This window comes from Spermophilus citellus, assembly GCF_964194105.1.
Source record: "Spermophilus citellus genome assembly, chromosome: 18".
Taxonomy (NCBI): domain Eukaryota; kingdom Metazoa; phylum Chordata; class Mammalia; order Rodentia; family Sciuridae; genus Spermophilus; species Spermophilus citellus.
In genome coordinates this window covers 66,371,566-66,396,930 of record NC_138200.1, presented here as the reverse complement: position 1 = coordinate 66,396,930, position 25,365 = coordinate 66,371,566, and the positions used below count along the sequence as shown (strand labels likewise).

Sequence of the window (25,365 nt, the reverse complement as noted above, 5' to 3'; positions counted from 1 at the left end):
GTGAACAATGAACCCAAGAGCCCGTCACACAGCATGATGCCACCACGCTGCAGGGTGGCAGGCGGAGGCTGCTCCTACCAGGTGCTGGGTGCCCACAGCTGGGACAAGGTGGCCTTTGGCCCTGGAGGAGGCACGAGAGCTGGGGTGCTGAGGACCAGCCCCTCTCTCCATTGCTGGGGTGTTACCAGACGTCGTCTACAGGTGACGGAGCCGAGCTAGAGAGCCCAGGGCGGGCAGAGGGCACAGCCAGGCCCTCCGACGGGCCACGGAGCTGCCCACGAGGGCACGCCGTCTGGCAGCAGGATCCCCGCGGCCGCCCCTCCTCACAGCGCCCGGCTCCGCGGGCTGTGCCTGCCAGATGGCAGCACCGCGTGTCAGGAGATAACCACTATGAAAAATTCACTGGGTCTTATTTTATCTTTTTTTTCTTTTCCCTGAGGTTCCATTTGGGCTCTCTGCTCCCTCCTAAGGACACTAGCAAGCTGCCACATCACACCACTAAGTGTCCTTGATTAAAAGGAACCCTGACTGGGTCACCAGGGTCTCACTGGGGTGGCTGGGTGGGGCAGGGAGGTGCAGGGCCTCCCGCGGGGCACCGCACTTTCTGCCAGCCCACAATCCCTGGGGAGGCAGCGCCGCTTGGCCACCTGCATGGGACCCCAGCCGTGTCAGATGCGGGCACCGCTGTGGCGAGCCCAGGGCTCTAGGTCAAACTGTGGGGGTGGGGCATGGGCACCTCGCAGCATCCCGGGCCCCGGGGGCCGCAGGGCACAGGGCATGGAGGTCGGGGTGAGAGCCTGGCGCCATGGGACAGGTCAGAGCCTCAGGGCGAGCCTCAGGGGCCAGCTGCTCTGCAGTGGCCAGGCCCTGCAGACCCAACCTCCCTCTGGCCTCAGTTCCACTGCAGCACAGGGTCACAGAGGGTCATGTGACACAGCTGGCCCATAGGACTGTGTCTCTGAAGGAGTGACCGGCTCCACAGGCTGAGGAAGGCTGAGGAAGGCTGAGCGCCCACCGGCCCCCGGGCCCGTGCAAATCGGTCAAGGATGCAGCTGTGCCCAGGCCCCCGGGCCCCACAGGTGGGCTGGCTCAAGCTGCCGCCCTCTAGCAGGGGCGGGAGGGGCCAAGGGCTGGACACATGCCCTGGCCCTCTCCACCGGCCTGCCGCCCCAGGGAGTCCTGTCTACAGGCAGGTGGCCACCCAGACGGCTGCTGGCCGGGAGCGGGGCTTGGGCGCGCATCGCAGTTTGCAGAGTCTCCTTCCAGCCACAGGAGCCGGCTCCTCCATGGGCGGGTGGCAGGATGCAGCCCCCAAAGCCAGGTCTGCATTCTCAGTGGTCCAGAGTCCCCAGGGGGACACGAGATGGTGTTTTATATCATGACATATTTAAAGAATATGTAAGGATAGAAGCTGAAGCAGTGCCCAGGGTCAGCAAGTGACCACAAGGTCGCTTAAGACTTCTTCCATCTCTGCAGCGCTGGGGACTGACCCGGGGCCTCATGGCCTGGCAGGGCTCTCCTGCCTGGCCGCAGCCCAGGCCTTTCTACTTTGAGGCCAGGTCTCACTAAGTCGCCCAGACTGGCCTAGAGCTCCTGGTCCCCCTGCGCAGGCCTCCCTGGGCCGGGGTCCTCAGCGCCACTCTGGCCGTAGCAGGAGCTCCCTGCCGCCCAGCATCTGGCCACACCCTGCTCGCCTCCCTGCTCCATGGTCACATGGCCTCCTCCTCTGTGTCTGTCTCCTCCTCTTTTGTCCCTTACAAGGGCGTCTGTCATTGGATTTGGGGCCCATCCTAATGCAGGACGATTTCCTCTCAAGAACTAATTACATCTGCAAAGGCCTTGTATGCAAATTAGGTCACACTCTGAGGTTCCTGGGGAAGTCTGGGTGGCACTGCTCAGCTCGGTGCAGATGGCCTGCATGTCACTGTGTGCTGTACCAGTGTCACCCACTGTTCTCTGAGGCTCATGCACGTGGACGCTGGCTGTGGAAACGGAGTGTGTCAACCCATGTTCTGACTGTGCCATGGCAGGTGGGGGTGGCCTCCCCTCACGGCTCCCCAAGGTGGAGCTGGAGGATCCCCCACAGGCTCAGAGGGGCCCCCAGAGAAGCTGGTCAGCCCCTCCTGGGGTCGGAGACCGAGGCCCCAGAGGGAATGTCTGAGCCACAGTTCCGAGTCCCCCTGGTGCAGGGACCCCATGGGTAAGGCACCCACCATGGGGACCGCTGTCAGGGCTCTGAGGGGCTGCTGGCCCTTGGGAGGTGGCCAGGGGTCACTCCAGAAACACAGCAAGGACAGGTGGGGGAGTCCTGACAGGAAGGAGGGCCCCAACCCCAGGTCCCTGCTCAGGGCAGAGGGGTCGCCAAGGGGGTCGCCCAGCACCACAGCCTGCTAAACCCCCGCCCGCACACCAGTCCGCGGACCAGCCGCCCAGAACTGGGCCTCGGGAAACACACCGTGGGCTGCATCCCCTCCTCCGTCCAGAGGTGGCCCTTCAGTCCCTTCCCTGGAATCTGGGCCTGCAGCAAAGTGGGAGAGGCTGTGACACAAGCCTCTGCTGGTCTCTTGGGATCCTCCTGCTGAGAGCCTTCAGCCCCAGAGATGTCCAGCTGAGAACCCCGGGGGGCAGCCAGCGGTCAAGCCCCCACTGCAGCCCAGAGCCAAGAATCTACAAGAGGACCCACCGGTGCCCGTCCCGCTGCCTGAGCACCCCAAAAGGGAACCGCCAGCTGCACCCCCACACCTGGGCAACAGGACGAGCTGTTCTCAACCAGTGTGGGGTCATCAGAAACAGAGCTGACCGATTTTATTTCATTTTATTTTTTATAGTGCTGGGGATGGACCCAGCCACATCCCATCTTCATTCTGTTTGTTTTGAGGCTGAAGCTGGACCAGAACTTGCCACCCTCCTGCCTCCACCTCCCGAGTGGCTGGGTGACAGGCAGGCACCACCCCTCCACCAGCAGGTGCTGACATTCCTGCTTTATAGATGAGGAGACTGTGGCACAGAGACGTTAAAGTCTTACCCGAGGACACACAGCCGGTAAGGCAGGTCCAGGACGTGAACCCCAGCTGCCTGGATCCAGACCCGTGCTCCCGCTCCCTGAGTGGAGGGGACCCCGGTGCCCACACTAACTGATCAAGGTCAGTGCTGAGACCGGGACGTGACAACACATGCTCCACTCTTCTCTTGGAGTTGTAGACGGCACAAGGCCTTAATGTTTTACTTATCTTTGTGCGGTGCTGAGGATGGAACCCAGGGCCTCACACACGCTAGGCAGGCGCTCTGCCCCTGAGCCCAGCCCAGCCCTCAGTCCTACTTCTTGCAAAGCCTCTTCCTTCCTATTGGAGGTCTCTGGAGGTTTTTTCCCCTATAAATCTGGAAGTGGTTTTTATGATTTATTTACTGGGAAACAAAAGCAGAAACTAGAAACTCCATCTTTATCACTGCTCCCGAGCCTCTGTCACCTGGGCACCTGCACAGCTTACAGATGCCATCCCACCACTAGAGCTGCCAAGCCCCCAAGCCCCATGAGCTCAGCTGCCACTGTGTGTCACTGGGGCCCTGAGGACACGGAAGCTCACGGGGCACAGCCTGGCCTGGCCCGAGCCTGGTGGCTAATAGCAAGGGGCGGCGGGGCCCAGAGAGCCCTGACAGCTCTCTGAGGGTTCCCGGGGCCTCCTGCTTTAGGGAGGTGAGCCGGCCGTGCCTGTGCGTCAGCCCTTCATCTCAACAGTGAGAGCTCCTGCTGGCTGAAGCCTGGCCCCTTACAGAATAGGTCAGCTGCAGGCAGAGGGCCACCTTGACCAGCTCTGGGGGTGACCCATCTCAGTTCTTCCAGCAGCTGACCATGTGATCTGCCCAAAGGGCCCCGTGCTCACATTCCCACAGCGGGCTGCGGTCACGGAGCTGGGAACCCGCCCTCCCGGCCCCAGGAAAGGCCTGCGCTTATGGGGCTGGGTCTATACTGCTGGCGATAGACCCTCCACCCGGGGGACTTGGACCCGATTTCAAGGCACCCCAGAGCATGCAGACGGGCTGTGAACGTGATTCTGACCGTCACCACGGCTCGGAGCCTGCTGAGTACCAAGGAATGGAACCCAATAGCCCATGCACCTGACAAGCCTCATCGGGCACCTACTGCACACTCAGTTGCTCAGGAGATTCTGAGAGGAAAACAGAAAAGACCTTCCCTTGGGGAAGTGCACAGGCTCCTTCGAGAGCAGCCCCACAGGCGGGAGGACAGAGAGGCAGGAGGGAAGACCTGCCTGGGTCAGAGGGCCTGGAGGGCTTCCCAGAGGGGCGGCTTTCAGGCCAGGCCTGGAGGGGCGGAGTGCGTGGGGAAGGGTGGGGGTCTCTAGGAAAACAGAGCAACTGCGAGGGGGTCTTTATTCTTGGAGGGCAAGACAGCACCCCATGCCACAGTGGGAGAATGTGGTGCAGAGAGGCCAGATCACTAGGGTGTCACCATGTGGCTCGTCCCTGTCACATTGCATGCTTCCCTCACCCCTACCGCACCAAGCAGCCGGGACAGCCAGGCAGGGCAGGCACAGGTGGGCTACAGAGCTGGGGGCTTCTCACCTGCTGCTCTGTCCTGTGGCCATGAGGGGCCTCCTACATGTTGGGTGGCAGAGTGAGCCCACCTTCCAGAGCTGAAGCAGGAGGTGCTCAGTGGCCATGCCCTGGGGCTCTGTGCACTTCCTACTCTCCCTCTGCAGCTCTCTGGCTGTGCACCCTGAGCAGTGAGGTGTCCTCGGTTTCTGCACCTGCAAACACAGGGCGCAGAGCCCGAGCCTGTGCCCAGGAGCAACTGCAGGTAGAGGACGTGCCTGTGTGGGGACCCTGACCCTGGCCACCCAGCACTTCCCAGCAGGGCCTCTGAAGCACATGCTCTTCCCTGCCTGCTAGCTGGGCTTCAGAAACAAAGCCAGGGACAGCCAGCTCTGCACCTGGACAGGGGAGTTGGGTGGCCGAGGGGAAGCAACAGAATCAACAGCCAACGCCAGCCAGGCTCGCGGTCTGCCTGGCAGATGGTGGCACACACCTGAGCAGACCCAGGCTCTGAGCGCTCCGTGAGACACTCCATGAGCAGGCACTCACACAGCCAGGCCTCGCCAGCCTCTGGGGCTGCCAAGGCCGCCTCCACCAGCCAGGCACCAGGGAAGGACGATCAGAGGGAGCCAGGCGGGGGAGGCAAGGATCAAACGCTGAAATAAGAGGGGCGTTTCCAGGTTCACTGCTTCAAAGGGAAGGGTGTCCTGCATCTGGGCTGCACCCCACTCTGGCCCCAGGGGAGCACTGGCAGCCGCCTAAGCCGGCATCTGATGGATGGGATTTGTTTTAAGCTCTTTCTACCCGAGGACTCTAAGCTGGGACTGTGCCTGACCTCTCCAAACGACACCCGCCCCCCACCAGTCCTCAAAAGGCAAAAAGCTTTAAAAGCCGCAGTTCAAACACGCATTGAGGTGCACCGCCAGCCACCAGGGAGGCCAGGCAGGGCAGGTGGGTGGGCTGGGGCTGGAGGGCCACCCCCTGGCCCCACTCTGGCCCACCTGGAAGAAAGACCAGCAGGTGAGGCACCTGGAGGTCAGCACGCTGGTCTTTCATGGGAGGAGCTGTCCTGAGGTCATCCTGCCCCTAAGCCACCCTGCAGGGACCATCCTGGCCCACTCCACCAGTCCCTTCCTCCCCTGGTCTTGTAGCATTGCCACAGGGGGGCCTCAGAGTGCTGCTAACCTCTGAGGCCTGCTGCAGGAGCCATGCCAGGAGGAAGTTCTCCCACCCAGGGACCTGGGACAGGCCCTGAGGTCCTGGGGCAGCTGGGGTGGGGAACAGCTTATGCCACAGACCCACCCAGGTGAGAGGGAAGATGCCCCTGGGCGTGCATTTTGCCTCCTGGACCCAATCCCCTGGTTGCCCAGCACAGGGGCCCTCCCAGGGCTGACCCCCCCCACCTGGGGCTGCTCAGCAGCCAGGATAATGCAGCGCCTTGGACAGCAGCCAGACCGGTGCCAGCCGGCCACCCGCCCTGCACACAATCTGGAGGTGACTCTCCACCATTCTTGCCGGGGCCTAGACGTGCCACAGGGGCGGCCAGACCGCGGGCAGATGGAGCTTCTCCACTTAAAAATAAATCGATGGCTGCTTTTCTGAGTTGACAGGATGAGGAGGCTCGATGGGTGGCGCGCTGAAGAACACGTGCCTGGCCTGAAGGACGGCGACCGGGCCGGTGGGGGCCGGGCGGGTGAGCGCGGGGTCAGGCCTGGCGGGGAGGGCGGCGCGACCCGGAAAGTGCCACGGGGCCCTCCCCTCTCCCTCCGCGGCGGGCAGCGCCGGGCACTTACTGAGATCCTGGAGCAGGGACGACCAGGTCTTCATGCCGAGCATGCTGCGCCGCCCCCGCCCGGGCCGCGGGACGGGGGACTCTAGAAGGGGCTTCCGGGCATAGCCCGCGCGGCACCGTGGGAATCACCGCTCGGCGGGGGCGTCCGAGCCGTCACGCCCCTCCCACCCGCTCGCGGGGGGGGGGCAGGGGACCCGAGGGGGTCACGGGACGGCCGAGGGTGTCTCCGGGGGGCCAGAGACAGCGGGCTGTGGAACCCCGGGAGTCTTCGGGGGTCACGGAGCAGCCGGGTGTCCCTGCGCGCCGCGCACCGTGCGCCCCGCCCGCCTGCTGCGCGGAGCCGGGGAGGGGCCGGGCCGGGGGCGCCGCCGCCTCTCACGCCGCCCGCGCCCCGCGCCCGCCGCTTCACGCCCCAGCGGCCGAGGCTGCGCCGCCGCCTCGCAGCGACCATTTCATTCCCTCCCCGCTCGGCGGGGGCGGCGCGCTCCTCCCCCCGCCGCCCGCCCGCGCTCCCGGGCAGCCCCGCTGCCTGCACTTGATAGCGCGCTTGTCAAGACTGCTGAGTTGTCCCTGACCTCTCCCCCGCCGCTGCTAATTAAGGCTCCGCCGTGACAGTTCAAGTGCCGAGCATCAAGTTTGCAGAACCAAAGCCTCTAATTGGGGCCGCTTTTCATTTCTCCATCCCAGGGGCTGGGGCTCCCCAGACCTGGGCACTGGCGCATTTTTCTTTTGTATTTTCCATCAGGGAGGAGAAGGCGGGGGACAGGCGCCAGGAGAGGAGGGCGGGCAAGCAACCAAAGGCTGAGGGTGGAGGGGATCCTGGAGTGGGGGGACTCGCCTGCCCCCACCAGCCAGCCAGCCAGCCAGCCACGGGCCACCCCTCTGGCAGCCCACCTGGCATGGCCCCTGAGGTCTCTGAGCTCCCTGGATGAGGCCGGTGGGGAGCTGGGCCCAGGCCCTGGGGCGACAGGGGGGGTGTCCCGCCCCTCCCCAGAGGCTCAGCAGACCTGGCAGGGAGGGGCAGCCCCCGCAGCCCTGCACTGGGCCCGGGTGTGTGGGGTGGTGACCGTGCCAGCCGCCCTGCAGAGCGCAGAGCATGCGGGGGTGGGGGAGGTGGGGAGGTGGGGGGGTGGGGGAGGTGGGGGGGTGGGGGGGCCTTCCGCGGGAGGTGCGCTCAGCCTCAGGCCGAGGCTCAGGGCTCCCAGACTCTCCTTTCCAGATAAGTGCTGGCGAGCTTCAGCTCTTAGCAACTCTCAAGCTGCCTTTCTTCACCACCCACTAAATCAAGCCGCAGGAGAGGAGGGAGGGGCAGAGCGACTGCTCCCCAGAGCTACAGTGGGGCGCAGGGCATGAATAAGGTCACAGGGTGGGGGTGCCCCTCCGGGAGCCTCCTGCTTCATGGTAGCTGGGGATCCTAAGCCTCCTGCTGCGGGGAGCACGGCCTGAGAATTCCAGGTCATTCTAATGAAGTGGGAGGCTTTCCTTTGCTGTTACCCAGGTGCTGCTTGAGGTGAGTCCAGCTGGAGAAACAGCCTGGTACAGCTCGAGGTCTGTCCCAGACCCTGCAGCACATTAGAACCACCTGGACCCTGTCGGTGCCTGGCTGACGCCCAGACCCATGGCATCACTCTGAGAAGGCACCAGGCCTCAGTACCCTTGAACGCCCCAGGGGTCCCCGTGTGCAGCCAGGGCAGGCAGAGACCCTTTTGCGGCACGCTGGGTGCCTCTCCAAGGGGAGGGTGTGCTTCTGCACCCCAGGATGTATCTGCTACCAAGGTCTACAGACATTTTTGACGGGGGGAGGTGCTACGGGCATCCAGTGGTGGAGGTCAGGGGTTGGCTGAATGTCCTACAAGACAAGGTCACCCCTTACAAGAAGGAATCAGCCACACCCCATTGTCACTAGTCCTGAGGCTGAGAAATCCACAGAGCCAACCCCCTGCCAAGCTGGGGCCCTTGGGAAAGTCTTCCCCGGAGCCAACTCCCAGCTGGCCCTGAGGCAGGTGTGGGATAGGTCTCCAGTCTCTGTGGCCAGCGGGGACTGCTCCCGAAAATCCCTTCCTGTGCTGAGCCAGTGTCTCAGCTTTCCCTATGGGGCCAGGGCCTCCTCTGTCACCAGACCTCAGGAACTAGCTTGCAGCCTGTTCGCATGGTCCCTGCGTTGGAGCCCAGGGTTCTGGGATGTCCCTCTGCGTGTCCACATCTCCTTCATATCCTCACCCTATGTTTTCACTTCCCCAGGACGACGCCAGCCCTGGCTGTGGGAGATCACTGCAGCTTCTGCCCAGCTTGGAGCCACCACAGCCCCCAGTTACTCAGATCCCTACCAAGTCCAGCTGCCCGTTTTCTGCTGGTCACTTGCTTTTGAAGCAGCCCTGGGCTTCACATGACCCATCTTGCATCTGCCCAGGGCCCTCAGTTCCAGCTCCAGCAGATGCAAAGGACAGCTGGGCTTCCAAAGTCCTTCAGTCCAGCATCCTTCCCACAAGGGCAAGGCATGGGGCCACCCCACTGGACCTCAGGCCAGCCCTCCACAGGCTATGAGAGTCTCTAGGGTGGGCCTGGCCTCCCCAGGACACTCCCATGTGCACCTAGGGTGGGAATGCTGCTGTAAGGAACCGGGACCCTAGGTCTCCCAGGCCAGCCTGCTGACCTTGAGCACAGCTGACCTTCAGGACAGAGCTGCAGTAGGAGCACACCTTATCTGCTCCTGGGGCCCTCTGACCACCTCATCAGGAGGAGAGTGTCCCAGGGAACTGTGGGCTCTGGGACCTGGTGAGAACTCCTTCAGAAGCTACTGGGTAGAGGCACAGCTGAGCCGGCAGTGTAGACACAATCTGATGGGCAGTCAACTCACTGAGGTCCAGAGTTGGCTGGCTTCCCCGAGGGGCAAATGCTGTCCCCTCTGCACATTGCAAGGGCAGGGGAAGCAGAGGAAGGGAGGCACAGTCCTCGCAGCGGCTTGCTCCAGCCTCATGCACCAGGGCCTTGGTATCCTCATCCAAATGAGGGCACACTCAGCTGAGTGGCTTCTCGGCACGCTTTGCCCCTCAGTGTGAACCACAGACCCCACCCATGCCCCGTTTCAAAGGGAACTTGAACACCTGGGGTCTCTCCAGGGTGAAAGGCGCCAGGTGGTTTGTGTTCCCAGCCCCCAGCAGCCAACTAGGAACCAACAGCAGAGCTTCAGGTGCAGTTGTTAAGTTACTCACTGCCAAGAGAGCACCTGGATGGAACGCGGCTGCACCCCACCCTCAAGCACCAGCCCAGGGGACCTTCTGCCTGGAGGAAGAGGTACCTCTAATCTGCTCTGCGCCTCCTTCTCTCCAGGGCGGCCTGATAGTGCACACCTGTAATCTCGACTACTTAGGAAGCGGAGGCAGGAAGATCACAAGTTCAAGGCCAGTCTGGGCAACTTAGCAAGTCCTTGTCACAAAATAAAGAAAGGAGCCAGGCACGGTGGTGCACACCTGTAATCCCAGAGACGTGGGAGGCAGACGCAGGAGGATCCTAAGTTTGAGACCAGTTCGGCAACCAGTGAGGCCCTGTCTCAAAATAAAAAGGGCTGGGGTGTAACTCAGCAGTGAAGCTCCCGGTTCAATCCCCAGTACCAAAAAGAAAGAAAGTGCTGGGGTATGGCTCAGGGGCAGAGCAGCCATGAGTTCAATCCCCAGTACTGCGAAATTTAAAAATAAACAAGTGATCTGCACACAGGCCCTGCACGGGCTGCTGGTGGCTCTGCCTGTGTCACCTCCTGGCAGCGCCACACTGTGCCAGGGAGTGGCTCTGAGAGCACAGCTTATCCAAGCTCCGAGGAAGGAAGCAGACCCCGAAACCCAGGAAGGGGTAAAGGACACCACCTGCTGGTACCAGCTGGAGACTGGACACAGGGAGGCCGGGGGCAGCGGCGGGTGCGCGGCCTGTTGACCTCTGCCTGCCTCCTGCCCAGAGCCGCGTTGTCTCCAGACAGCCCCCAAATGAGTCTGGGCTGCGTCCTCAGGCCTGGGAACGAGCAGCAGGCCCAGCACTGGCAAGGACTCCAAGGAGGGGACGGGCACCCGGTCCCCAGGGCGCTATGACTTCGCCTTTCTCCCGCCCAGGGCTGTGGACGGGGCTGCAGGGCTCTCTGCCCGTGTTTCTCCCACAGCAGGTTTGGGTGAAGGTGAGAGTGTAACCAGTTCCCGGGGTGCTGCTGCCCTGGTCCTGGGAACTGCTGCTTTGGCACGTAGCGCCTGGCAACCGTGAAGCCCTGCCTCGGGCCTGGCACCCAGCAGGCCTCAGCAGGAGCGACCCTCTGGGCTGCCCACCCTGTCCATCGGGGTGTCTTGGCATCGGAGGCACAGCCCATCCCCGCGCTGCCCCTTCCACACCCCCTTCCAAGGGCGGTGCCTGCTCCCTGTCCTGGCTCCCTCCCAGCACAGCACCCCCCAGGCCAATGCCCAAGGAGTCTTTGCCCCCGTCTCCCTTCCTGACTGAGGAGCCGCACCTCGGGGGAAGGCCTGTCTCCTCCCACCCGTCCCTGCCCCCGCCCCTGAGGCCTGGCACCCTGGGCACAGCTGCAGCAGGGCTCTGGGCTGCAGAGAGGATGGGGCTGTGGGGACCCAGGGCCCGGGCGGAGGGTGCCCTGTACCTCCGTCCCTCCAGGTGCAGGACGGGTCAGTAGTAGCGGCCTGTGTTCTGGACTGAGAGGAGGCGGCTTGCAGAGAAGGCTGGCAGGGATGGGCACCTGGCTCAGCCCGGCAGCCCCAGCCCTGGGTCACATTCTTCAGGGTGGCTCCCAGTGTCTGTCCCCTGCCCAGCCTTGCCGAGCCTGTGGGTGGGGCAGAGTCTCCCCCAGTCTCACTCTGGGGCCTGGGGCCTGGGGCCTGTGGAGGCCATGGCGAGGCTGTGTGTGGAATGGGGGTCTCGGGGGAGCCCCCGAACCTCGCCCTGCTCCTGCAGCTGGGAGCTCTGTGTGGTCAGGTCCTGGGGCCAAGACACATTCTGTCACCTCAAGGTAGACAAAGAGGCCTGCTGTGCTGACCCCACAGGGCAGGAGAGAAACCCAAGAGGACCTGTGTCCTCTCTCAGGTCAGGGGCCACCACATTCCTGGGATTCGTGGCCTGGCCGCAGCTGCCACCAGCCTTTCCAGCTCTGGAGAGGCGCCCGCCCGCCCTCTGCACCCACCCTGCCTTCCCCGCCGCCGGGTCCTGACCTTTCCAGATAAGCTCTGGCAGGGCCTCTGCCCTCAGCCCCTCCCCTCCGTCCCTATCTGGCTGTTGGCCACTCTCCAGGGCCTCCAGGGCCAGCCTGCTGCCCTTTCCCTTGGGGTCAGGGAGAAGCAGGGGGCAGGAGCTGCAGTCACCTCCGCCACGTCCTGGGCAGGCAGCAGCCTCGGATGCCCACTCCTGAGGCCCATTCATCACAAGTCGCCCAGTCCCTCTGGCACAGCGGCTGGGAAGCCCTTGGTCAGCTTTCTCCCTGGTCCTCGTGACTCTGTGGGGAGGGCCTGTTCTGTTCCCGCGGTGACCAGCACCTCCCACGGGTCCCCATCCCTGGCAGTGGAGGGGTGGTCTGGGCACGGGGGTCTCCTTCCAGGACTGGGGTGCAGTGCCCCCCTCCCTGCAGGCCCCTGAGATGCCACACCTACCCCCAGGGCTCAGAGTGACCTTTACCTAGTGTAGCTCTTCCAACGTCTCCAGGGCCTCAGTACCCAGGCAGCAGGAGAAGGACCCCCGCCCCTCCCCAGGTCCAGGACCACCCCCTCTGCCCAGGTGCCAGGACCACCCCCCTCCTCAGGTGATAAGACCACCCCCCCCTCCCCAGGTGATAGGACCACCCTCCCTCCTCAGGTGACAGGACCACCCTCCCCCCTCAGGTGACAGGACCACCCCCCCTCCTCAGGTGATAGGACCACCCTCCCCCCTCAGGTGATAGGACCACCCCCCCTCCTCAGGTGATAGGACCACCCCCCCTCCTCAGGTGACAGGACCACCCTCCCTCCTCAGGTGACAGGACCACCCCCCTCCTCAGGTGCCAGGACCACCCCCCCTCCCCAGGTGATAGGACCACCCCCCCCTCCTCAGGTGACAGGACCACCCCCCCCCTCAGGTGACAGGACCACCCCCCCTCCTCAGGTGATAGGACCACCCCCCCCTCCCCAGGTGATAGGACCACCCCCCCCTCCTCAGGTGACAGGACCACCCCCCTCCTCAGGTGACAGGACCACCCCCCCCTCCCCAGGTGATAGGACCACCCCCCCCCCTCAGGTGACAGGACCACCCCTCCCTCAGGTGACAGGACCACCCCCCCTCCTCAGGTGATAGGACCACCCTCCCCCCTCAGGTGACAGGACCACCCCCCCTCCTCAGGTGATAGGACCACCCCCCCTCCTCAGGTGATAGGAACACCCTCCCTCCTCAGGTGACAGGACCACCCTCCCCCCTCAGGTGACAGGACCACCCTCCCCCCTCAGGTGATAGGACCACCCTCCTCCTCAGGTGACAGGACCACCCCCCTCCTCAGGTGACAGGACCACCCTCCCCCCTCAGGTGACAGGACCACCCCCCTCCTCAGGTGACAGGACCACCCTCCCCCCTCAGGTGACAGGACCACCCTCCCTCCTCAGGTGCCAGGACCACCCTCCCCCCTCAGGTGACAGGACCACCCTCCTCCTCAGGTGACAGGACCACCCTCCCTCCTCAGGTGACAGGACCACCCTCCTCCTCAGGTGACAGGACCACCCTCCTCCTCAGGTGACAGGACCACCCCCCCCTCAGGTGACAGGACCACCCTCCCCCCTCAGGTGACAGGACCACCCTCTCCCCTCAGGTGACAGGACCACCCTCCCCCCTCAGGTGACAGGACCACCCTCCCCCCTCAGGTGCCAGGACCACCCTCCCCCCTCAGGTGACAGGACCACCCCCCCCTCAGGTGACAGGACCACCCTCCCCCCTCAGGTGACAGGACCACCCTCCCCCCTCAGGTGACAGGACCACCCTCCCCCCTCAGGTGACAGGACCACCCTCCCCTCCTCAGGTGCCAGGACCACCCTCCCCTCCTCAGGTGCCAGGACCACCCTCCCCTCCTCAGGTGCCAGGACCACCCTCCCTCCTCAGGTGCCAGGACCACCCTCCCCTCCTCAGGTGCCAGGACCACCCTCCCCTCCTCAGGTGACAGGACCACCCTCCCCTCCTCAGGTGATAGGACCACCCCCCCCTCAGGTGATAGGACCACCCTCCCCCCTCAGGTGACAGGACCACCCTCCCCCCTCAGGTGACAGGACCACCCTCCCCCCTCAGGTGACAGGACCACCCTCCCCCCTCAGGTGACAGGACCACCCTCCCCCCTCAGGTGACAGGACCACCCTCCCTCCTCAGGTGACAGGACCACCCTCCCTCCTCAGGTGATAGGACCACCCTCCCTCCTCAGGTGATAGGACCACCCTCCCTCCTCAGGTGACAGGACCACCCTCCTCCTCAGGTGACAGGACCACCCCCCCCCCTCAGGTGACAGGACCACCCCCCCCCTCAGGTGCCACGACCTGGTGCCCACAGCAGCAATGCCCGCGCAGGTGTGAGAGGGCAGCAGCTGGGGACACGAGGTGTGGAAGTCCCCAGCAGACGGCGGGGCGGAGGGCAGAGGGCAGGGCTCTGCAGGCCCCACCAAGGGGCCCGTCCCTCAGGCCCACCCTGCAGACCTGCCCCGCCACCGCCCCCGGTCCCCAGGACCCCAGAGCTCCGCAGGTCTCTCAGAGTGGGCAGGAAAAGGAGGCCAGCCAAGGCCTGACAGCAGACGCCGCCCCTGCACAGCTGTACCTAGAGACAGCCCTGGCCCTCGGGGACGTGCCACCAAGAGAGGACTGAGCCCTGGCCACCTCCGTTCACAGGTGAGGGTGGACGGAACCTCGCCCACCTCGAGAGCCCAGCTGTGGCCTCCTCCCTGGACACGGTGGGTCAGTGAAACGGGATGCGGCTCTGCCTCCCCGCAGGAGCAGGGGACGTGAGGCCATCCCAGGGCAGGGCCTGACTCCCAGGGAGGCCGCCAGCCCCTCCTGGCACAGATCAGAGCGGATGGGAATGTGCACAGGCAGGTGGCTGCCAGCACAGGAACCCATCACGTGTCCCCCACGCTTGTCAAAAATGGAGACCAAACTCCCCAACGGGGGAGTCTCACCACGCCTGCAGGAGGTGGCTGGCAGACAGTGGGTTCGTGAGCCTGTCCCTGACAGAATCTGGCACAGAGTCACATCCAGGACAAGTGAGGTCTCCAAAACAGGCAGAGGCCTGTGGACTGGCATTTCCCGAGTGGCCTCTATAACCCAGGCCCCACACTGTGGGGTGGGGGCTGTGGACTCGCGCCCCAGCCCCGGCTGAGCCCACGGTGTCACCTCAGCCAGGGGACTGGCTCTGGACCTGCTCCTCATCCCTGAAGAGGAGGACGAGGCTGTGCTTGGGACCAAGACCCCAGCCCCAGTGCTCACGGCGGCCAGCTCTGGCCCAGCAGGCCCACGCACGTCCTGTCCCCCTGTCCCCTCGCCATGGCCCATGGCACTCATGTCTGCCTGGGAGCTGGTCGCAGGGCAGCTGCACAGACCTGGGCACCACAGACCCAGCCAGGGCATCTGGGTCCTCTGAAGAGGCATCGGGTACTGCAAAGGGTGGTCCCCCAAAAGGCATGTCAGTGACCTGGCGTGTGGCCTTACTTAGAAGTTGGGTCCTTGAAGAGGTGACTGGGTTAAGGACCCAGAGATGAGATCACCCAGGGCAGGGTGGGCACTGCCCCAAGAATGAGTGTCCTTAGCAGTGGCGGGAAGGAGAGGAGGCGGGCCTGGGGGAAGGCCGCGTGACAGGCGAGAGCCCAGGAGTGCCAGGGACGCGGGCGGCTGGGAGGCGGGCATGCACCCGGAGCTCCCCAGGGAGCCAGCCCCAGGACACCTGCATTCCAGACCCAACTGCGAGGGAATCAGCTTGCTGTCATTTGTCAGGGAGCAGCACGCAGTGTCTGACCCTCGGGGCCACACGGGACCTGCCCAGGCAGGCCCAGCTGGCCAGGAGGAAGCTGCCCTTCCTGGGCGTCCCACCCAGCCTGCGAATGAGGTGTGAGGTGGGGAAGGTCACCCTCTTATCCCCTCCCACTGGGGGAGGCCCCTCCACACAAGCCCACCGCAGCCCTCCCCGGCTGCCCACCTCGGCCTCCCCTCTGTGACCCACAGGCACTGAACGGACATGCTCGAGGGTGGGACCATGTCACCCTGCAGCCACCAGGGAAGGAGTGCCTCAGCCTCCAGTGGGTGTCAGACCGGCCAGGCGCAGAAGGCTGGCGAGGGGCAGGGTCTGCAGACCCCTCCCAGCCCCTCCTTCCTGTCCCCACCCACACCCACGTCTGGAGCTTTCCTCTAACCTAGGAGCTGGAGGGAGGCTTCGCGGCTGTCAGCGGGGGACGTCTGGATCACGCAGCACCCGTGTCCGCCGGGGTCCGGCTGGGCCTGCTAATGCTGCCCTGCAGATGTGCCGCACCTGGGGGCACTGCTGCCCACCCCCAGCAAGAAGGCCCAGCGAGACCCTGTGCCTGCAGGGTGTGGTGGACACCGAGCACCTGACCCCAGCAGAGGTCTCAGTCCACCCTGCGTGGCCTCGGGAAAGCCTGGCAGGAGGGAGGCACCAACTGTTTGCTAACAGAATAAACGGGGGCGAGACAACGCCCACGTCTGCCCAGGAACGGCGCACCCTGCCCAGAGTCTGAGTGTGTCCCCGACCCAGGTCCTTCTGTGGGAGTCCTGCAGGAGGTGCCAGCTGGCCTGCGCTGGACTCCAGGAAGAAGCTTCCCCCAGCAGGAGGTGGCACCCAACCTGGGCTTCCGGAACAATCCGTTGCCTTCAGGCCAGGGATCTGGGCCCTCGGGGGGGCTCTGAAAGACCCCAGCAGCCCGGCCACGGTCACAGGCCGACGAGCTCTTATCTGTCCCCCAGGTGATTCCCACGCTCCAGGACTGGGGCCTCGGGAAGAGAGAGGGTGCAGACGCAGGGTGGCCCCAGCGTCCCCAGCTGCCTGTGCCCCACTCTGGAAATCGGAACCCTGCTGGCAGGGCGCCGGGTGCCACCAGGTCGGGGCTGGGCAGTCCCACTGCCTGCCCAGCTGCAGTCCCAGGCCCGTGCAGGCCGGGCTGCGGCTTCCCATCCCATCTGTTTTCTTTCAGGCGGCTTCGAGCTCGGCGGGGCCCAGGACCCCGTGACGCATTTCTGGCCAGAGTCCAGCTGGAGCTGTGACGGGGGTCAATGGGGCCACTCCCTGCCTGGGGCATGGGCCTGGGAAGCAGAAGGGGAAAGGGCCCTCGTGGCTGCTGATGGGAGCAGCCTGGCCGTGGGAGCCTGTGTTCAGTGTCCCCTCCTGAGCAGACTGTCCACAGGCAGAACAGCCCCTCCAAGGAACTGCCAAGGACATGCTCCTGGCAAGGGCCCCAGTCGCAGCTGACCACAGAGGTCAGCGTGGGGCTCTTCGCGGAATGCTCCGGACTCCCTGCACAGTGAGCCACAGGGACAGAAGAGGCCCACGGCTTGAGGCGCTGGGGCTGGAGCAGGGCCAGGGGACAGGGCAGAGTCTCTACCCTCGTGGCCTCCCTGCTGTGCCCGCTGGGGCGACCCGAGGGAGTGCATCCGGTGACATCTCGAGGGACTCTTCCTTCCTTCCTTTTTGTGGCACTGGGGGTGAGCCCGGTGCTCCCCCACACACAGCTGCACCCCAGCCCTTTTTATTTTTTGTTTTGGGACAGGGTCTCACTAAGTGGCTGAGGTCGGCCTCCAACTTGCCATTCCCCTGCCTCAGAGGCCTCCCAGGGAACCCAGGCAGGGAGTGGGCGCGTGGAGTCCAGATGCTGCCCGAGGGGCTGGGGGAGGCCCCAGGCAGGGGAACCAGCCCTCCCTCGGCAGGTCACGTTGGGAGCCCTGGTGAGCCGGTGTGGTGGGCAGGAAGGACACTGGCCATCCGCCCGAGGCCGCATGACCTGTCTCCTTCCCTGTGGGAGCAACGGCACCATCGTCACTGCCATTGTTGACATGAGAGTCTCAAATCCAACGCTCACATTCTACAGGGGACAGGGGGAGGTCAAGCAACCTCTTTAAGGCCACACAGCAGCAGCCCAAGCCCAGGCTTGCTGGCCCAGGGCCACCACACTGGGGGATCCCCTGCGGGCGCCAGTGTTCCCCGACATGCCAAGCAGCAGGGAGAGGGGCTCCCCGAGCCTCCGCCCCAGGAGCGTGAGCAGAGGCCACTGTGTCCAGTCAGCCCGGGCAGTGTCCAGCGCTTCCTCTGTGTCTCTGGAAGGAAACTGGCTTCTCAGGTGACCCTGTGGCCAGAGGTGGCACAGCAGGGCCAGGTCCAGCCTGATCTGGGAGCCAAGGCTCTTCCCTGCCCTGGCCACCTCCTTGGCAGCAGGCCACTGACCGGGAGGCCCTGAGGTTCCCCGGCCACCCCGGCTTTGTGGGTCTGCGCCACCCGGAAAAGCAGGTTAGGCCAGGAGCAGAGCCTGGCGCCGTGGAGTGGCTCAGATGTGGTGTGTGGCAGGGCCCTTGCCCAGGTGCTGCCGCGGCGAGGTGACAGCTCCTGGGCCCGGAGTCACTCAGAGCAGTCACCGCGGGAGGGGGCGGCCCAGTCCTCGGCCTGGCGTGCGGCCAGTTGCTCCTGCTCCCACCTCACTGCCCTCGGGGCTGCTCTGGCCTGGCCAGCCCGGCTCCCCCACCCCAGAGTCAATATTGACGCACGGCCGCCTGCCACCCAGGAGGGCCGAGGGCGCTGGCAAGGAGAAGCACACAGCTCCCGGGTTTCAGCTCAATTGCTGCGAGGAGAGAAGAGAAATTGCCTTCCTGACCCAAAACTGGAGTTCACAGCTGCACTTCATTAGGATTTCTCCAGGAGGCCCTGGGAGGCCGGCGGCTCACCTGTTAGCAGCAGCTGCGCGTGAGCGGCGGGGCGGCAGGGGGAGGGGGTGGCACGGGCGGGCGGCCCAGGCCGGCTGCCAGCCTCACCCAGCCCCCTTGCCGCCCTCTGCCAGTCTGCATTAACTCAGCCATGGAGAGAGAGGAGGAAGCAGCCACAGGATTGGGCCTGGCTGTCCCTGGAACATTCCAGAAGGTGAGGGGCAGGTCTCCTTCTGGGGGACACCTCATCTCTCTGGGTCAGGTGCCTGCAGCATCTCTGGGTACACTGCAGGTGCTCCATAAATGCTCCCTCCCATTCTCCCTCGCAGCTGCCTCTGGCGCCACTGAAACGCGCCCAATCCACACAGTCATTTTAAAAGCACGGGACCCTGCCGCAGAGTTCTCCCCTGTGTGGTCATGTCTTCTGAATGGAGGGCTTTTGGAAAGATCTGGAAGGCTGGCTGAATCCCAGAATCCTTGAGGTGGGGCCCAGCCACCTCCCAAAGCTCCTGAGGCAGCACAGCAGGGTGCCGCTCAGCTGGGGTGTCATCTGCCCTGGAAGTCTGCATGTTCTTTCCCAGGAGAGTCCGTGCAAGTGGCCAGCCAAGGGGGAGGTGGCCAGCCACCAGACTGCCTGGCCCTGCCCCCAGACTTGCTCCCCCTCCATGTTAAGTTTGCAGTCATGGCCCCTAATGTGAGTCCCAGCACAGGCCCCACGTGTGCGACGGCGCCCCGAGTCTGCCCTGGAGGACGAAGCAGACCAGGCTGGTGTGTGAACACAGAAGCTGTGTGGCCCTGGGCAAGTCACTTGGGCTCTCTGGGCCTTGGCTGACAAGCTCTTCCTGCTCGGGTGGAAGCAGGGTTTGGGCTCAGTGTCTGTGGCTGGAGACAGGGTTCTGGAGGAGCCAGGCCGGCAGGGCCTCGGCTGCCTCATCTGGGACTTGGGGAGATGCCCCAACCTGCTGTGAGGGCGGCTGTGAGGGCGAGGTCCCTAGGGAGAGTGAGGGGACAGCTGGCATCACCAGCACCAAAAGCACCCTCCTGGGTCTTCCGCCCTTGGGGCACACCCTGTGGTCTGCTTCCAGCAGCCCGTGTCCAAGGGAAGAAAGCTGAGGTCCGAGGGGTCACTTGCCACGAGGGCTGGAGGGGGCCTCCCACGAGGTCCGGGACAGAGCAGTCCAGGAGGGCCCTGGTGCGGGGCCCAGGAGGCTGAGGGAGGGTGCAGGTGGGAGAAGGCCTGGGGCGTCCTCGGGTCCGGGCGGACTTGGGGCCGGCTCCGGAGTTGGAGCAGCAGAGCCCCTGACGGGGGTGGACTGAGGGGCAGGGTGAGGGAATCCCTGTCTGAGCAGGGGGAGAGGTCACCTGGGGACAGCAGAGGGGAGAGGTCACCTGGGGACAGCAGAGGCGGGAGCGAGAGGCAGGTGTGGCTGCCTGGGGACGCAGATGAGGACGCCCAGGCTCAGGGCCCTCCATGGCCCCTGTCCACACCCGGCTCCGGGGCTCCTGTCCCCGGGCCCAGCGTGGAGCAGGCCTCACCATGACCTGAGCCACCAGGCGCTGGCCCAGCTCCTGGAACGCGTCCCCTCCTTAGGCCTCGACAGCTGCGCCGTGAGCTCTGGCCGAACCCCACTTCATAGACGGGAAACTGAGGCCCCAAGAAGATTGGCCACTGCCCGGGGTCTCAGGGGCGGTCAAGGCAGACCCAGGAGGCCACCAGAGCCCTGGTCTTCACGGGGAATAGAGGCCGATCGGGGCCAGGTGTCTTGGCAAGCACAGGCCTCCAGCGACGGCACCTCCTCCCAGACGGGACCCCACCCAGTCCCCACCCTGGCAGGCAGGGCCCCGAGGCTTCCTGGGCAGGGTGAAGCCCACAGGAGGAATGGCAGCCCTGATCGGCAGCTGATATTTACATAACGTCTGCGCTCCGGGCACTGTTCCCAACAGCCCTTACCCAGGAACCCCAGCCTGTCAGGTAAACACCGTCGGTTGTCCACTTCACAGATGGGATGCCCGTGGCACAGAGAGGTCAGGAGACCTGTCTGAGGACACACAGCCTTTGGGTGTCAGCCCTGGGATCTGAACCCATCAGCCTGGCCCCAGAGAGCTATGGGGTTGGCCCCCAGCAGAAACCCGGGGGGGCAGGGTAGGTGCCAGGGGGCCAGTCAGGAGCAGGCCAGTCGCCGGACGTGGAGGGGCCGGGAAGCTCTCCCTCCTGCAGGGAGGGGACCGCTGCTGCTGGCCCCTCCCTGAGAGGCCAGGCCTTGCAAGGGAAGCAGAAATCTGTCGTTAACACCGTGCCAAACCCAAAGTGGCTGCTCCCGGACTGCAATCCAATAAAAGTGCGACTTGTCTATTTATCATCCTCGGGGCGTTTATCACAGTGCAGATGGCGGCTGCCTGGGGAAGGCTCAGCCGCCCGCTGCCAGCCGCCCGCCACGCAGAGCTCAGCTCGTCAGGATCTGGGCCCGCACCTGCGAGGGGCCTGGGGACAGCTGCCCCTCACCACCAGGGCGGCCGCCGGGCCTGCTGGGGTGGCCGGCGCCTGGCCTCTGCCTCCCGTGCCTCGACGCTCACCAGCTGCCCGCTTGCCGCTGGGGCAGGTAGCAGCCCGCTGGCCCCGGCTGGGCTGCCAGCAGTGCCCCACCTGGTGTCAGCCTCGGATCACCCACACGGCAGCAGCCCCGGGAGTGCAGGCAGCGGCCAGGACTCCTGGGGCCAGTGCTCGGCACCCCATGACCCCTGGAGCCGGGCAGCACAAGGGGCCAGTGGGGGCTGCCAGGCTGGGAGAGGAGGCCAGCAGGCCCGGAGGCCCAGGAGGCCAGGCGAGCTTGCGGAGACCGTGCCGCGGTGAGTGCGAGGCCACGGAGCTGACCGGGCTCAGCACGGATGCCCACAGCAGGGCAGAGCACCTGAGGCTGGGCCTGGGCAGTGCTGTCCGAGGGCCACGGGGCGACTCTCCATCCCCCTGGGGCCCCCACTGTAGCCTGCACACACGCATGTGCACAGGGTGCCACGGGCCGAGAACCCACCCCACACACCCACAGAGGTCCAGGGGACACCGGGACTGGGGACTGGCAAGCCGGGACCTTTGCCTCTGGACCGTGGCCCAGGAAGCAGACCGCGGAAGCCCTGCCCCTGCTCCCTGCCCAGGTCTGCCCAGCCACAGGCACGGAGGCTTCCCGGCCACCGCTCCGCCGTCCCCTGCCAGACTCAAGCCCTGCCACTCTGGACAGGTCCCTCAGACTCAGGAGGCCGTCCCTCCCGAGCTGCTGATGCCCTGGGCCACCCTGTCCCAGCGAGGGCCCTCTCCAGGCCCCTCCCCACAGGGCCCCGCTCCTGACTTCTAGTTGTCACCAGGGGCCCAGCGGGCAGGTCCCCACCTCTGGCAAGGGAGTGAGCAGGGCTCAAAGGGGAACAGGACATGCCAGGGACAGCACGCGGTGATGGTGGGGACGGGGCAGCACTGCTCCCGATGGTGGCCGCACGGCCACGGCCCAGGCCTCATCACAGGGCCACGGTGCCCCCTCCAGCTGCAGGTCCCTCTGGGCTTTGCTCTGTGAAGAGACCCAAGTCCTGCCCGTGACAGGGGTGCCAGCCCTCACGGGGACGCCACCTGGGCCCAGCCCAGACACACCCTCAGTCTCCTGGGGAGGCCGCTGTCCCTGCCTCTATCTTACAGGTGGGGAGGGTGACACAGAGAGGGGAAGGAACTGGCCCGAGGTCACACAGCCAGAGCCGAGGTTCCCTGACAGGCCCGAGCCCACACCGGGCCTGCCCCATGCTGCCCTGCCTCTGGGCAGCCACAGCTCCGGGGCTCCTCTCGATGGGCCCACCTTTCTCTGGGGCCAGGAGGACCTCAGAGTCCAGTGTCCAGCTGTAGACTTGGCATTATAGTGTGGGAGGCACATGGAGCCACCAGAGTCCAGGTGGCCGACCTGATGGGGACCACGCTCACCCCTGGATACCTGTGCTTGGCCCTGGAGGGAAGGTGTCCCCTCCCTCAGCAGGAAGCAGAGACTGGACTTGTCCGTGGCCAGGCAGGCCCCGGTGACAGGTGCGGATGCCTGCTGGGGTCACTTGGCTCCAGTCACCCTGCGCCCGCCTGCTGACCTCCCAATTGCTACACGTCGGACTCAGGCAGGTCACACACTGCGCCAGCAGCTAGAAGGGCCGTGGTGACAGGCCACAGGGCCCCGCGAGGCGGCTGATGCACCCTGGGTCTGACGCTGCTGGACTGGGGGTGCTCACCCTGTGTGGGCGGCTGCCCTGGGCACCGTGGGACCCTTGGTGGCCCCCTTGGTGGCATCCTGGTCTCCACCCACCAGAGGGCAGCGGCCCAGCCACCCAGCATGCAGACGTGGCCAACTGTCCCCAGGGAGGCTGACCACTAACATGCAGACAGCAGGCACCACCTGGCAAAGGGACCCAGGCAGGCGCACCTTCGTGGCACGTGCTGCCAAGGGGCCAGCAGGGCTGCGGCTGGCCCAGCTGGTGGAGCCGAGGCCATGCCAGGCTGCACTGGGGGGCCTGGTGCACCTGGCACCTCAGCATCAGACTCGACGTGGACACAGGGCCTTTTGGATGAAATCAGTCAAGGATCTTGGGAGGAGGTGACCTGACCCAGGACTGAGCCTGTGGGAGTGGAGGCCGGGCTGCACTGTGTCTGCAAGCAGGGCCACGGGGGGCCGCCTGCAGTCACAGTACCTCCCATGGCAAGGCCACTTGACCCCCGAGCCCTGGGGGCCGCCTGCCCACACCTTGGCCTGGACTTCTGGCCTGCGGAACTGTGAGGGAGCACATCTCGGTCCTCCTAAGGAGTGGGGCTGTGGTGACGTGCCGTGGCAGCCCAGGATGCTAAGGCCACGGGGAGCCAGCGGCAGAGTCCTTGGGCACCTGACAAGTGGCCTTGCCTGCGCAGCCCCCTGGAGCCGTGAGGCTCGTGGACAGCACGGCATCTAAGAGCCGTCCCAGCCCCAGCCAGGCACCAGGCGCCGGCCCAGCCCAGCCTCAGTTTACCTGCAAGCTGTCCCCGCCTCCTGCTTCCCGGCCATTGGCCACTGCAGACTGCCCAGGCCCCTTTACTCCACAGGCATCACCGCACCTCCACGCAGCCCCTTCCTGGTTCCAGGACACCACAGGCTGGGACGGGTCCCCACCTGCCCGGCTGCCACTGGCCCCACATGGAGCTGACCTTTAAGGGGGGCACAGGAGGGGGCAGAGCTGCTGGGCCCAGGGGCTCCTTCAGGGCCCGGGCAGCAGAGGCTCCCCTGGGGACCTGATGACTGAGCTTGGGCCGGGAACCGGGGGTGGGGGGGTGGGGGGTGGAATGGCTGTGTCTCTGCCCCACCCCAGCAAGAGCCGAAGCCGCGGGCAGCACAGATCTGCGTGGCTGGGCACGCGCACCTCGGGCCTCCCCCTGACCACTTGCGGGGGCCTCGGTGCCAGTCCCCACAGAAGACAAAAGGCTCCTTCACCAGCCTCCTGCACCCACGGGGCTGCCGCCAGACACTGAGCACCTCCCACCTCCCTGTCCATGTGCCAGGGCCTTACTGTGCTGAGACCGTTCCTCGAGTGGCCGCAGCACCAGACCCCACGTGACTTAAGAGACCAGACGGGCACAATGGTGCAGCCTGTAATCCCAGGGGTCAGGAGGCTGAGGCAGGAGGCTGGGAGTTCAAAGCCAGCCTCAGCAACCAGTGAGGCCCTAAAACTCAGGGAGACCCTGTCTCCAAATAAAGATGAACAGGGCCGGGACGTGGCTCAGGTTAAGCACCCTGGGTTCTATCCCTGGTGCACCCCCCAGAGCCACAGAGAAGGAGACCCCCGCGGTGCCCAGCCGGTCACAGGCGTGGCCTCTGGCCCCAGCCAGGAGCCCAGGAAGGCCCTCAGTGATGTTGACCCGTGCCCTCCCGGACTCCAAAAGCCCAGCAGCTGGGCCCTCGCTCAGATGTTGGACACGTTTGGGGCTGGCTGCCCGTCTCTGGCCCAGCGGACACTGGACACCTCCCAGATGCACAGGAAACTTCTGGAAGCCAAGGGAGCGCTTTTCCCAGGAGCAGGCGCTCAGGACACACTCTGCGAGGAGTTGGGCGCAGGCTGGGAGAAGCTTGAACAAACTGCGCCTGCAGCTGTCTCTGTGAACACCCGAGGGGCTCCCCAGCCCTAGCAACGCGGAGGGTCACCTCTAACCTGGTCCTGGGACCACACTTGTTCCCGGTCGCCCATCACTCGCTTGGTAAGCACCCACCCTGCAGGTACCAGGGTGCAAGAGGGCGTGAGGCCTGGGAGTCCACCACGCGCAGGGGATGTTCTGGAAGAGCAGGGTGGCACCAGACATGAATAGGTGACACGCAGGGGACCCCGGGAGGTGGCAAGATCAGGCGCAGGGAAGGAGGCTGGTCAGCTGTGGGCAGGACGGGGGCTCCTGCGGGAAAGGCTCTCGTGCGGTGGCGGTGGGAGCCGTGCCAGGGACAGCTCTGGGGCTCAGGGGGCGAGTCCTCCTCAGAGGGGGTGAAGCTATGCAGGAAACCGACGGGCGGCATGTGACCACGTGTCCTGAGCGTGCCTGCGCCCATGTGCACATCTGCACACGCTTGTCTGCGCCTCTGTGCGCGTGTGCGTCTGGCACATCTGCGCACACGCACGTGGCCTGCAGACCTGCGTCTGTGCCTCGGCGCCGAGCTCCATGTGCCCCTGTGCACAAGTGTCGGGAGTCAGCACCAGCCAGTCGCCAGCGGAGCCCAGCAGAAGCCCCCCCACTGGCAAGGGAAGAGCTGCAACGCGCCTGCGGGTGGCGCCTGGCATGCGTGTGAGTGTGTGTGAGAGAGACCGCGTGTTCCCCGCCTGCAAGTGCTCTGAACAAAGTCCCCTCCACCTCTCCAAGCCCACCGCCATCTGTCTCCCCTTCCGCCGGCCATTTGAGCCAGTGAGGGGCCTCCCAGGCGGGGACCAGATGGCAGAATCACAGCCTCCGCTCCCCAGAGGGGGCTGGGCCCAGGTGGCTGCCCTCACTGCTGCAGCCCCTGACCTGCCCGGCCCAGCCCTCCCCAGCCGCCCGCGTCCTGGGCAGGCCGCCACTCTCTCCCTGGCGCCTCATGGCTGTCCTGACCCCTGTCCCTGGGCCCCACC

At 65.4% G+C, this 25,365-nt stretch overlaps 2 protein-coding genes across 6 annotated transcripts in view; both read right to left on the bottom strand.

The window, feature by feature from the left end:
• GSE1 (Gse1 coiled-coil protein) overlaps nucleotides 1-25,365 on the bottom strand; it is a 298,010-nt gene that overhangs the window by 137,739 nt on the left and 134,906 nt on the right. Inside the window, exon 1 of one of the 5 annotated variants that reach the window (XM_081273133.1) lies at nucleotides 6,345-6,737. The exons of the other annotated variants lie outside the window; for them this stretch is intronic. Coding sequence (XP_081129259.1) covers nucleotides 6,345-6,387 — 43 coding nt within the window. The 5' untranslated portion in view covers nucleotides 6,388-6,737. Of the gene's footprint in view, nucleotides 1-6,344; nucleotides 6,738-25,365 lie in introns of those variants that run through there. 5 annotated transcript variants of the gene reach the window in all.
• The window catches only part of COX4I1 (cytochrome c oxidase subunit 4I1), a 327,664-nt gene that overhangs the window by 233,934 nt on the left and 68,365 nt on the right, over nucleotides 1-25,365 (bottom strand). The gene's annotated exons all lie outside the window — the stretch shown is intronic.